This window comes from Podarcis erhardii, assembly GCF_964252035.2.
Source record: "Podarcis erhardii genome assembly, chromosome: 10".
Taxonomy (NCBI): domain Eukaryota; kingdom Metazoa; phylum Chordata; class Lepidosauria; order Squamata; family Lacertidae; genus Podarcis; species Podarcis erhardii.
In genome coordinates, this window is record NC_138500.1 from 20,843,558 (window position 1) to 20,857,807 (window position 14,250).

General features: G+C 43.9%; 1 protein-coding gene across 4 annotated transcripts in view; it reads left to right on the forward strand.

Annotated features, from left to right (window-relative positions):
• The first annotated feature begins 1,848 nt into the window (after nucleotides 1-1,848).
• DNM1L (dynamin 1 like) overlaps nucleotides 1,849-14,250 on the forward strand; it is a 40,847-nt gene continuing 28,445 nt past the window's right edge. The window contains exons 1-2 of one of the 4 annotated variants that reach the window (XM_081878899.1): nucleotides 1,849-2,036; nucleotides 12,387-12,534. In XM_081878899.1, coding sequence (XP_081735025.1) covers nucleotides 1,935-2,036; nucleotides 12,387-12,534 — 250 coding nt within the window. In that variant the 5' untranslated portion in view covers nucleotides 1,849-1,934. The remainder of the gene's footprint in view (nucleotides 2,037-12,386; nucleotides 12,535-14,250) is intronic. The other 3 variants (XM_081878901.1, XM_081878900.1, XM_081878902.1) reach the window with 3 other exon arrangements.

Genomic DNA, 14,250 nt, shown 5'->3' on the forward strand with positions numbered 1-14,250 from the left:
TACTTACATATTAAAACTTTAAAAAGTTCTTGTCCAACATCTACTGAGGCTCAGCCCCCTCACTCTCTTCTCCTACACTTATTCACATGCACACCCATCCAGTCTTTCTCTCTTCCTCTACTTCTACTCACACAATCTCACTCCATCCACCCAACACTCACTCAGTCTCATTGGCATAGCGTGGGTTGCCAGTGCCCAGGGCCACCCAGAGGGAGGCAACCGGACAGAGGACACATGCGCAATCATGTCACCCAGCAGATTGCAGCTGCAGATTCAGGAAAAGAAGCGTTCCATTGTCTGGAGAGGTCACTTCCTGGTTTGCATGGGGAAGCCATTTTCAACAGAGCCCAGAGATAGAAACGCGCAGCTGCATGGAGGCAGCACCGGGTAATGAAATTCTGCACCCCTATCTATTTTGCACCTGGGGCAAGTGCCCCTGTGGTGCCCCCCATGCTACACCACTGCTCACTCACTCCCCCCCCCCCGTACTCCCCATCGGCACAAATTAAAAAATCTCCTTTCATTAGTCAATATCATCCATACATGAAACCCAGCAACCACAGCTCAAAGCCATTTGTGCCACAAATGGAAAGTAAAAAAGAGAAAAAAACATCACCATGTGCCCACCAGTTCACTCAAGAAGGTCAAGTCACACGTTGTGCATTATATAATTGAGAAATTAGAGGGGACTTTCCAGAAAGCATCTGCTTTAGGGATGGGACCAGAACAGTCAACCTTGGGGAATAAGAGAGAGTGAGAGATCTATTTTTAATAAGCTCTAAGCACGACTAAACAACAACAACAAAGTGGTTATAACAGAAATGGGACTCTCTCTGAATTCCAGGTGGTAGAGACAAACAATGCTCTGTTGCGAACAAAATCTGGTCTTGTTCCCTTATGGGGTACACAAGAGACCTTATAGAGTCCTTTGTAGGTTCTCCATCGGTGGAGAAAATAACAGAGGCCAACCAGAGAATATTGAGAAGCAAAGCAGCTAGCAAGCCTGATCTTTGCAACAGGGTGCTCCCCTCACACGCAGGACAGGAGGAGGACCCAGAACAAAGGTGTGCCTCCCCTTATATAGACATTTTGAAATTCCCTGCCCTGGAGCTCAAGACCACCCCCAGAAACATCATACCTACATCATAGATGGTAATCACTTAATTCCTGAGACAACGGGAAGGATCCCTCACCCTCTCCCTCCTTGCAGAGAAACATTTGGTCAGTTTGGGAATCAAAATGGTTTCAGGACTGTATTCCTGTGCTGCTCCAGACATGTGGTTTATATATTTATGTACGTGTTTGCTTGGTACATTTATGAACATTTATTATCTATCTAAGACCTTAAAATTCTTATATCAGCTCTTATATATTTAAATTGCCCTCTAGAGATGGTTGCCCCACCTGGTCTCATTTTAAACAGCTACCTTCAAAATGTCGCATTTCTCCAAAGATATTATCTAGGCAGCTTTGTCTTCCGCGATGGGGGCGGGGAGGGCGGGGAAAATAAATTGGGGAGGGCATATCTATTTTATTTCCATGCACTTTTCTTCCACCTCGCAATTCAGAAATATGCTCTAGGCCAGCCAGCTGCGTAGGACAACGTCCTCACGTGCTCAAGTTCCGCTTGAGGGAGACACGTGCAGCTCGGGAAAAGGGGGGCATCTCTCCGCGTTCTGCGGCAGGACGCGCCCCTCCCGGTTCCTCCCGCGGGGCGTCCCGAGCACTACAACTCCCGCCGTGCCCTGCGGCGGCGGCGGGCGGAGGCGCGCGCGCGCAGAGGCCTCTGGGAGAGAGCGGGCCGGCGCCAATGGTCGTCGTCGGCCGCGGCGGCGCGGGGGAAGGTGGCAACGCGGGCGCCCTTCCTCGCCGCCTCCCTCCTCCATTCATTGCCGTCGCCTGCCTCTCCCTCCGGCGCGGCCGCCTCCGCCGCCATGGAGGCGCTGATCCCGGTCATCAACAAGCTGCAGGACGTCTTCAACACGGTGGGCGCCGATGTCATCCAGCTGCCGCAGATCGTGGTGGTCGGGACGCAGGTGAGGCGGGCGGGCGGGCGGGCGGGGCCTGCGCCAGGGTGACCTCCTCCGCGTCCGCCCAGCCCAGGGAGGGGTCGCCCTTCATGGCCCCTTGCGAGGGGGGCTGGGCGTGGCGGCGCCCCCTGGGGCTGGCATTCGTGTGAGGGTTATTCTGGGGGGGGGGGCGGGAGGTTGGGTTTCCCCTGCAGTGTCTGGGCGGGAATGGACGTCGCCGCTTATTGCTGCTCATGTTCTGACTCGCAGCAGTTATACGTATTTCCCTCAAGGTTTGCGCCAAAGGCGCCTCGCGCCCCCCCCGGCGGGTCTCCCCCTCGCGCCCAGCTTCCAGGCGAAGGTCACTCCCTGGGCGTCAGACCCGGGGCTGGGAGAGCACGTGACGCTTCCACAGAGCACCGGTTCGGTTCTCTTCTTTGCTAGTCGAGTGGCAAATGCAAAGAAGGGGGAAAGGTGGCCTGTGGCCCCTTAAGAGACTGGCCGGCTCGTGGCAGCTTACAGCTTTATTTTTGGTGCCATAGCTCTGTGTGCGCGTGTGTGCGCGCTCTCGCGCGCTTTCTCTTTTAGCTGGAACAGACTATCCCCTTTGGAATTAGTCGAATGTGTAATACGGAAGAAACAAACAAGGAAACTGATAACGGGGGACTAGTGGAACAGGATTGTGCCTTCGTTGTGAAGCTTCTTCCCAGGGTTATCTGGCTGGCTGCTGTGGGAAGTGATGTGATCCAAGAAAGCAATTTTGGTGTCATCTTAATAATAATAATAATAATAATAATAATAATAATTTTATTACTTATATCCTGCACATCTCTGGATGGCCTACAGCACATATAAAAATACAACAAAACATCAAACATTAAAAACAAATCAGAAAAGTTCTTAATCATGTAGATTTGAGGAAATATTGAAACTCCCACTGTTTTCGGAATTGGTCTGGCCTCGTGTATGCTGACCCCACATAAAGTGTGTTCTCCTCACAACAACCAGAAAAGTAGGTCACCATGCTTCTTTACAAACCAGGGAACTACATTGTCAGTTCAGTTGAGATTGATTGTGAACACAGACATATACACTGTCCAAATCCTGTTGCACCGTCTGCTACTGAATTGATTATTTGGGGTTGAATGGTGAGAGGTGATAATGCAAGCTAGAGGGTTTAAGAAACTATCCAGATAATGGTTTAGAGATATGATATGGTTCTGCTGCTAAAACTGAGCTGGGCCTTGTCCTTTCATCTGCCTGTCTTGGTAATGAGCTGAGAACCATACATGAGCCTCTCTCAGCTTTTCCAAGGAAGGGCGTGGTGTAAAAAACAGTAATCAATACACAAAGGATGAGAACCTGGAAACAATATGTTTTAATTGATGTGAGGTATCAGGTGTGTGGGTGGGGGTGGGGATTAAGGAAAACAATAAAGATTTGAGAATAAGAAAAGTCAGAAGGTTTGTAGGCGTGGGGTTATCAGGGTGATAATGTGAAGGGAATGGGAATCTGGCAGACTATTATCAGGGCTGTATGTACATATTTTTAAAAAACCTCCTAGGTAATTGCATTGTCAAGAGAAGCTGAATTCTATGAACTGTATACATCAACATGCTTTTTTGGGGGCAAAATATCAATCTGCATTTGGGGGCTATTTTGATGTAATTAACTCTAGATTTCATAGTCATGGCAGGAGCTAGGGTATTGAAGTATCTTCCCCCTTCCTCCAGTTCTTTAAAACTCATCCATGTATCTGACTTCTGATATATCAGCTCACAAGCTGTGAGATATCAGCTCATATATATATGTATGAATAATAAAGGATCCTAACTCTGCTTTTACCTATTAAATATGGAATGTAATTTATACATATATACACTTTTCATACATGTTGCCTTTTTTATTCAGGTCTGGGAGAACGTCTGCTGGTAAATTCCATATCTTTTCTGCTGGGATGTAGGTCCCGTTGAGCTCAGTGGAACTCTCTTCTGGATAAACATACTTTAGCTATATGGTTTCCAATATGGACTGTAAAATGTAAGCCTTTCTTGAGTTCTGTGACCTTACTGCCCAGGGATGGGAATCCTCAGTAGCTCGACCTTCTAGTATCTGCTCCCCCATCTAGACAGGTTTAACTAGAGCCCGGGGGACACTCAGTTTTAATTCCCCTTATTTTTGTCCTGATTTATCTCTCCACACCCCACACCCCCAGAGGTCATTACCTCTCTTCTATGTTACCTCTCTTCTATGTTATTTTTGGAATGCTCTTTTTAAAAGGACAATGTGGGAAATAGTGTAATAAGTTGTTCTATCTTTTATCCAAACTCTTTTCCCCATTCATTTATGATTTTTGTGCAATTGGTTTGGTTGACCTTCTTTGGTGGATAGGTGTGCCTTTCAAAAAATGCCAGCTCCCTTGCGCTCAAAATAGCTACACCGTGATCCAAGCTGCTATCATGGGAGTAATTTTGCAGGTACATTTGAAGCTTCTTATACTGACATTGTTTCATTGAGAACAATGTAGTTAACAGAACTTGGGGTTATATCCAGTGCTGCTTTTACAGCAGCACAGCAGACTTTTGCTTGTGCAAAGCAAATTTCCCTCATTCAGGAATTTAGTGTAGTGCTAATTGGGTATGTGTGCATGGAATGTGGTCCACTCAGTGGCAAAACTTTCCCCCTCTCATTCCCACCCTCCAGAGCAGATTTAGGGGATGGGTGAGGAGTCCTCTTGCATGTAGCAACTTGGTTGAATTCTGCCCATTGAGAACAATTCCTAGTTCCCCATTTTTAATATGTTTTCAATTTGTAGAACTAACAGTGCAATCCTATGCATGTTTACTCAGAAGTAAGCACACCTCTGCTGTCATCAAGATCATTATAGGATAAAAAGAGGAAAATGTGCCCTATGCTTGTTATTTATCATTGTAATTTAATTTAAAGTTGGCTGTACTCCAGTCATCTAGAGCAGGCATCCCCAAACTCGGCCCTCCAGCTGTTTTGGGACTACTACTCCCATCATCCCTAGCTAACAGGACCAGTGGTCAGGGATGAAGAGAATTGTAGTCCCTAAACATATGGAGGGTCGAGTTTGGGGATGCCTGATCTAGAGGGAAGATAAAACATACTCACTCTATCAGGCATGTGAAGCAGGACTTGTGTTTCCCTAAGTCTGCTTCTGCATGCATTAAGTGGGCATTTATAGTTGTGTTCCTCTGCTTAGAGTTGCTCTGGTATCTTTGAAGAATTAGTGGGAATTAGTGGGTAGGATGAGAGATGATCTGGCTTGTAGATAGGCACACTTCTAGTTGCCAGTTGCAAGTCAGAAATTGTGTGCTGATGCACTATTTTAGTGTTGTTAGCCGCCCTGAGCCTGGCTTCGGCTGGAGAGGGCGGGATATAAATAAAATTTATTATTATTATTATTATTATTATTATTATTATTATTAGGAAGGAAAGCGCTCTCTCTCTCTCGCTCTCTCTCTCTCTCACACACACTGTACTTCCTTTTATAGAACTCATTGGGGTTTTTTTATTCTCTTTCTTCACCTTTACCCACTTAACAGTCCTGTTTGGTAGTTTGGGCTTGGAGAGGGTGAATTACCCGAGGTTATCACTCAGAGTGTGTCTTGGCCAAGGTGGGTTATGTGTTGAAACTCTACATTCCTAGACTTGGTCAAAGGGTTGAGACATGCAGAACTGCAGGTTCTAAAACAAGTTTATTGGAGTTCTAGTAGGATACACTAACGGGTAGTGCATTTTGCTTTCAAATCCAGATCTTTCTGTTTAAGATGAATCTCTTGTTTGCGTCTTTATCTCAATATACTCCTTTTCTTGTACTGGGGTTTCTGTATTCTAATGCAGTGTTTCCCAACCTTGGGTCTCCAGCTGTTTTTGGATTACAACTCCCATCATCCCTAGCTGGCAAGACCAGTGGTCAGGGATGGTGGGAATTGTAGTCCGAAAACAGCTGGAGACCCAAGGTTGGAAAACACTGTTCTAATGCATTTGCAACATGAAATCTTGCTTTACCCTTGGATGTTGCTTAATTTTGCATTAAACATTTTTTGCTTCCCCCCTGCATGCCTTCCTTCCCCCATGCCTCTCCTTGCTTCATGCTTCACTGATACTACTTTTCTTTGGAAATATGCTCTGTTGAACTTAAGTGACCTAATTTTTATTCTCTGTAGGCATGGTTTAGTCCTACTTAGTAAGTGTTTCCCAGTTGGAATTGGAGCAGTATTACACAGAGGTCCTTGACTTACTTTTTTCGCTGTATTCTATGCAGATAAAAAATTAATGTTACAACTCATTTTTTTAAGATTGGGTGAACTCTGTTTAGTCGTTGACAGATCTAGGACTCTTTCCAGTGTACGTTGGGGAAACGCAATGAAGCATCTGGCTGGCATAGTCTTCCCCCTCATGGTTGCTTTTGAGGAATTGTGCTTTGGATGTACACATGCAAGTGGAGGCTATCCCATTTTTTTTCAAGTGTTGGAGGAACGCACATCAGGAAGAGAAGGGATGTAGCTCAGTGGTAGAGCATCTGTGTTGCATGCAGAACGTCCCAGGTTCAATCCCTGGCATTTGCAGGTCGGGCAGGACCCCATCTGCACTGTACAGTGCATTTAAGCAGTGTTATGCCACTTTAAACAGTCATGGCTTCCTCCCAAAAATAATGGGAATTGTAGTTTAAGGATGCTGAGAGTTGTTAGGAGACCTCTATTCCTTTCACAGAGCTACTTCTTCCCAGGGAACTCTGGAAATTGGTTTTTCAGCCAAGAGAGACGCCCTCTTCCCGAATGACACTCTGTGGTTAGAAACGTATCATCAGCATTTCTGTCTATGTTGATAGGGAAAACCAGTCTTAATTTTTGATATTTATCTTCTAAATTGGAAGAGTTAAAGTTGGTAGGCCTCTAAGGTATCACTTTACCTGGGCGAGGAATCTTTAATTATTTTCATGCTTGCCAGATAGATGCTTGAAATGGCCTGAGGCTTAGACCTGACCGGTTCCTGTCACAACACTTTTAAAAATGTCTTCAGGTGGGTCAAGAAGCAGAGGCACTATGTGGGATTTCTATGCATGTTTAGGAATAGAGGTAGAAAGTAAAAATAAAATAAAATAAATGCTAAAAGGCTGAAATGCAGAGCAGATGACAAATGATTCTAAAAAATTGAATTGTGAGGATTTTTCACATTTCAGCTATAGTATCTCTTTAAAAAAAATCTAAAAATCAAAATTTTATGCCAATATATTATAAACTTGACCAATTTCTATTGAATGTAATCCATCTATTGGACATGTTAAGCTAAAGGCCTGGTTCTCACATAATGCTAATACATGGCTTATTTAGCCAAAGTGTGGATTGTAGCCGAGCTGACTAGACTAACCATGATTTGTTTTTTGGCCCCAAACTATGGTGTGAAACAATGGCTCATTGGTTTATGAACCATGGCGTGCTTTAACTATCATTTGGCATCACAGGACAGGCAGTGACCATTTTAAACGAGTATGATGGACGTGTGTCTGCTGACCTGCGGATCCTTTTGGACCTCAAAGAGGGAGGAATGGGGGCAGGGCGTGCTCTGCTGATGCAACCCTCGCAGAAATGGGGAATTGCCTGCATGTCAAAACCCAACAGCCTTTCTTAAACATCCTATGTTCAATTTGATTTGATTATTTCATTTCTGTACCTCTTAACGGTATACGAAAACTGAAGCAGCAACAGACAACTTAAAATATTATGAAAGTATAGTTACATACTAGAACGTTACATTAAAACAAATATATATATATATATATGTGTGTGTGTGTGTGTGTATATATATGTTTATTTATGGACCTCACACAGGGTCCATGCTACGGCAGCATGAGGCAAGAACAGCTGTGGAAAACTAACCAAGATTCGGAGAAACAAGCGTGTTTTGTGACTTGTGGTTTGTTGAAATAACCATGGTTAAAACAGACCATGACTTTGCATTATATGCAGACGCGACCACAGACTGCTTTTCTTTATGTGAAAACAAAATCCTGGAAGGGAGGCAGTCTTCAAACAAAGGATTTTGTTTATATACAGTTCCGTATTTCTTCAGAGAGAGTCAAATTCATGAATTTCCAGTAAAAAGTCATTAATTTCACACTCTCATCCTGAACACTAACCAAATCTAATTCTATTGTGCAAAATACATGTGAGTTGCATTTACAGAGGTTTTGAAATACATTGCAAGTCAGTATGTGTTAATTGTTAAAGCAACAAATTAAAATGTGTGTGTTTTAGAAAATGTGTTAATTCCAGAATGGATGACTTTGTTTGAATCAATGATTTAAGTAGGTATCTTTAATACTGTACCAATTTGAATCAGTACTTTATTACAGTGTAATTCTATGCATGTTGACTCAGAAGTAAGCCCCATTGAACAATGTGGGGCTCACTATGAGGAAAGAATCTTTCCCAACCTGGTGCCCTTCAGATATTATGGACTACGACTCCAGTCAGCCCCAGCCGTTCATCTGGCAATTCTCAGCCTGGCAGAATAAAATCTAATTGCTGATCTCAGTTTAACAGGCCTGGTAAATTTCCTTGAGAAGCTTGGGTTTCTTCTTTTTACGTCCTTGCAAGATGATGCTTTTCCTGTTCTGGTCTATAAATCGAGGAAGAGCAGCAAAGTGAAACTGACACTAATTATCTGTTTATATTGTAAATTCTCCACAGCTTGAGTGTGCATGGATTCAGTTGAGCCGTGTGCTACAGTGAGTTGACAGTGTGCTACAGATTCACGCTGCTTCAGTTAGTCTGCTGTAACTAGTTTGGCAGTTCTATTCTAGGGTGCATTAAGAAGGTGTGACAGCTGCTATTTCCCCCTTTCTTGCTGCCAAGGTTGCCCCCATTCAGTGTATGGAGGAGTGTTGCTGAAATCCAGATGAAGACTCTTGATGAAAATGTATAATCTTATTACTAAAGATTCTTCTGTTCTAGCAGGCTTTTGTTGGTATGAGGAAGATAATGGCTTTTAAACTTGATTTTTAACTGCTGATCTTGTTTACTTGGTTTGTTTGTTTTATGAAATTGTAATTTTAAATGTTGTACACCACTGCTTTGAATTGTGTTCTTGCACCAGAAAGGTTGGATGTAAATAGTTTAACTTACAAATAAAACCCCTTTTTTCTTGAAAATCCGTTTTGTCAGTAACCAAAGAAGTGGCAGGTTGATGCATCCTCAGTGTAACTACAGATGCTTAATTAAGCTGATAGTGGAATTGTAGAGTTGGAAGGGACCCCTTAAGAACCCTCAAGGTGGTAAAGGAGTAGGTTCCTCCTCCCCAACATACTGATCACTCTGCAGTAGAGATGACTAACTTGTGCCCCTCAGTGGACTCTCAATTCCCATCATCGCAGCCAGCATGGCTAATAGTTGGGGATGATGGGAGCTGTAGTTCAACAACATCTGGAGGGCCACAGGTTAGCCACACCTGCAGCAATTTTATTTATTTATTGTTGAGGAATCCGATGACTTACTTAGAAGCTTTTAACCAGCCTCAGAAATAAGTCCTTGCAAAAAAATTATTAGCCTGCTAGGGGCTAGCAAAGGACAGAGGGAGTGAGTCATTTTTGTGCCAGGCATGAAACTAACCCTGTTTTCTATGAAGTGTTCCACATGGTTTCTGTCTTGGGTGCAGAGGAAGGTTGGAGCAACCCATCCATCCTGACCGCTTGTCATTTGTGGATGCTTACAGCTACCAGGCTAGTGCTGAAATACAAAACTGCCTTTAACCGATTGAAAGGCAAGGGTGCAAGTTGCTGCAGACAAAATACCTTGCCTTTTAAGAAGTACCCCTTTAACAGCAAGTAGAATAAATGCATACAGTGGAACCTTGGTTTGCGAACTTAATTCGTTCTGGGAGTCCGTTTGACTCCCGAAACCGTTCAAAAACGGTTGGCTGCACTCAAGCGGAAGCTGCTTTGGACGTTCGGCTTCCAAAAAAAAAATTTGAAAACAGGAACACTTCTGGGTTTTTGGCGTTTGGGAGCCAAAGCATTAGAGTACCAAGGTGTTCGAGAACCAAGGTATGACTGTAGTTACTTAGAAGTCCCACTACTGCTTCATGAACTGGAGAAGTGAGTTCAAGCAGTAGTTTATGTTTGTGTGTATATGTGCACAAAGACAGAGTCTTGGGGCTGCTGCCCCTGTTTGCATTGCTCACCAAGCCTCACGGCCTCCTCCCCTTACACCTCAGCCAGATCCCCATCCCCTCACAACTCCTTCAAGTCCCCCATATCCTCAAGACTTCCCCTGTGTCCCTCCATCCCTGTTGAGTCAGACCTCGGCTTCTGTTTAAAACCACTCCTTTAAAACCTGTCTCTTTTATTGCTCCGCTCCCCTGTCATGACTTCCTGAAATATTGCATTGAGATGCAAGAAGTCCTCCAATGGGAGTTGTGCAATGGCAGCCTTACAGTTTTGTGTCTATAGGAGGTTTATGTAAAATTCATTCATTATCTCTTTCTCTCTATATATGTATGTCGGAAGAGAGAGAAAAAAATATACAGTACAGTATTTGAAGGAGACTGTTGAGGTTATGGATGTATGCAGAACTGTTTACAGTAAAAAACAAACAAACAACCAACAATAAGCAGTAAGACCAGCAGCTAAAAAGAAAAAAATTGACCCATTTATATTGATACAAATGGAGATTTTGAAGCCAGGCCAGGCCCAAGTTGTCATTTAGGGCTTTAAAGGTTAAAATCAGTCCCTGGAATTGAGCCCAGAAACTAATTTGCAGTCAGTGTAATTTATGCTCAGTCTGAGGAAGGAGATTTATTAGAGTTTATTGGAAATATATGTTAACACCTTTTGGAGTACTGAGGATCACTGTAAGGGTAGATTACGTCAGAGATGGGGAACCCATGGTCCTTAAGATGTTGGACTCAAACTCCCATTTGCCCCTGCCAGCGTGGTCAGGCGAGGGATAGTTTGAGTTGGGTTAGACTGTAACTAAATATGGTTAGCCTTGTAATATTTTTCAGTGACTTTTTATGCTTTTGTAAACTCTAAGCTCTTTGGCATATAACATTGTAAGTGCCTTTTAAAAATCATAGCTGAGCTTCTGATAGTTCTTGGATTGTTTTCTGTACGAATGCTTCAGAGCATTATGATCCGTAATTAGCTGCTTCTGATAGGTCGGCCTGTTAGTACTGCAGCTAAGGTTCATCAAAATTATTGATGAAATTATTTAATTATAGTTGCAGAAAGGATTAATAGCATGTAATGGTGTACTTGCATTAGTGTCCCATCTTTTAAACGTTGATTTTTTCCAGCTTTTCTTGGGGCTCTTTCTGAGGCTTTTTCTCCCTCACCAGTACTCACTGTAGAATTGGGAACATAGTCTGGTCTGGCGCACTTCCTCTCTCACTTTCCAACCCCATCCAACAGTGATCCATGTGACGGTCATCTCCAGGCTTGACTACTGTAATTTGCTCTACGCGGGGCTGCCCTTGAAGCTGTCCCAGAAACTCCAGCGGGTGCAGAATGCTGCAGTGAGGCTCCTCACGGGGTCTCTGCCATGGGAGCATATTCACCCAGTGCTTTTCAAGCTGCACTGGCTCCCGGTGGAGTACAGGATCAGATTTAAGGGGCTGCTTTTGACCTTTAAAGCCCTTCATGGCCTAGGACCCTCGTACCTACGGGACCGCCTCTCCCGGTATGCCCCACCTTAAGGTCCATAAATAGCAACACCCTAGTGGTCCCGGGCCCTAAGGAAGTTAGATTAGCTTCAACCAGAGCCAGGGCCTTTTCAACACTGGCTCTGGCCCGGTGGAACGCTCTGCCTCATGAGACCAGGGCCCTGCAGGATCTGATTTCTTTCTGCAGGACCTGTAAGACAGAGTTGTTCCGCCTGGCCTTTGGTTTGGAGCCAATTTTTTAAGTTGTATTCATTCAACTTGTTTTTATTATTGCTTATAAGCCGCCCTGAGCCCGGCCTTGGCAGGGGAGGGCGGGGTAAAAATAAAAATTATTATTATTATTATTATTATTATTATTATTATTATTATTATCTGTTGTTTTACTTGATCTAGGGGGGCAGCTGCCCCCCTACACCCATGCCTGGGAGGCAGCTATAGTTTCCCTCCCTTTCATGCTAGATTTTCATGAAATGCTATGATGGGATAAAAGCAGAATTGCCAACAGAGGGCAGTCTAGAATCTATTGCAACAGATAGATCCATCTTTTTCTCCAAAGCCTGATTTTTGGGGGGAAGGTTTGTATTGACACCTGTCCACAACCTATGAAATTCCCAACTCTGTCATTTGTTCAAGGCTATTGGAATAGTAGAATGCAATATGCAATTCCTTTGCTTCCTTTTCTGTTTTCAGAGCAGTGGGAAAAGTTCTGTGCTGGAAAGTCTGGTGGGGAGAGACCTGCTCCCACGAGGCACAGGGATTGTCACCCGGCGCCCCCTCATCCTGCAGCTGGTTAACGTTTCTGCAGAGGATCTTCGGAAAAAAACTGGAGACGAAAACGGTAAGGGCTGCTCATAATGGGATGTGATCCTTAAAAGGAAACTACTGTTCAGTTGCCGTTATACAGTCATGCCAAGTTAAGAAATAGCCAGCATTTTAATTTTTAAAGCTGCCGACGCCTTTCCACGGCCTGCGTGTGTTTCACATTTCTCTCTCTCTCTATATTCTGAGGGCAAGGCACAGCCGCTTTGGATTTGTACCACCTGCACAACAAGGAAAGCTTGCTTGTCCCCTTGCCATTCCTGTGGGTGGTATTACTGTTACTCGCTCATAGCATTCAGCAATTTTAGAACTGAAGTTGTGTGTCTTCTATTTACAGCTGCCTCATTTGGGGGATAGTGGAGTACATCGCAATTGCACTTAGCATTTTAATGGAATGCATAGGAAGTTGCCTTATACCAAGCCAGAACATTGGTCTGACTAGCTCAGTGTTGTCAACGCTGATTGGCTGAGGCTCTCCAAGGTTTCAGACAGGAGATGCTTCTAGTCCCACCTGGAGATGCTGGGGATTGAATTTAGGGCCTTAGCAGATGCTCTGTGACTGAGCTATACCCCTTTCCTATGCTAAAAGCATTTGACAGAGATTGCTTCAGCTCTCAACGCTGGAAGGTAGGGCAGTATTATAATGCTGTTGAGAGAACAGGGGCTTACCTAAGGCCGCCTGGTGCAGAGGATGGCAGAAAGATGGTCCAAATTAGTTGGATGATTAGGAATAGATTTATACGTGTTTCTGATTGCCATAAAAAATAGGAACTGAGAATCATTGCATTCACATCCATCCATCATTATTGCAGGGGGTTTTTCCATTCATCTTGGCCGAAATAATCATTTTGACAGGACACAATTATTCTTACAGTAACTGGATAATCTTCATTTGTTAGAGAGATTGCTTTGTTTTTGGCTTAGAATAACTGATGCCTGTTTCCTGTAATGGGTTGGAGAGCCCTCAGATGTTTTTAGGGCGGGAGATGGTGGGAACAGAACTGTGTGCACTGCGCTGGGCTGCTTGGAGGAAAGGTAGGAGATAACTGTAATAAATAAATGGATTGCAGCTCTCACTTGTTGCTACTTTATTAATGTGTATCCTGCCCTTCCTTCCAAAGCAGTCTGGGGTGGGACATACACAAGAGATAAATCAATCAAAACATTGAAAAACATCTCCAAAATATATGCAGACTGGGAAAGATCTCTACATAAAAGTCTTGTTGGAAGATGCAGGCCTTCAGTGGGCATTGTAAAGGCAGCAGGAGGTGTTAAATAGAGGCCTGTCTAATATTTAAGGGGAGCAAATCCCAAAAGGTAGGTGCCACAACACTAAAGGCTTGATTCCTATATTGTGCAAAATGGGATTTCCTGATAAGATGGTATCTGCCAGAGGCCCTCACCAGGAGGCTGCAGTGAGCAACTGGGTATATAATGGGCAGGGTGATCTTCCTCTTCTAGCTGCTACACCGTATGAAAACAAAAGAATTCTGAAGGAATAAAGACACTTGGAGCCACTTGGAGTTTTTGTCAACCAGTTTCATAAGCTGCAGCAGAAGCTATTTGACCTGGAAAGGAGTGGTAGTGTCTTGTCTTAACTGGTTCAAAGTTTTGTGCTCTGGTAATGCCTCCTGTTTATTTAAGGATATTGTCCATTTGCCTTCGAGATCACCAAAGCTTTCATCTTCCCTTGAATATCCATGATTTTAATTGAGGGAGGGGAAGAGATTGTGAG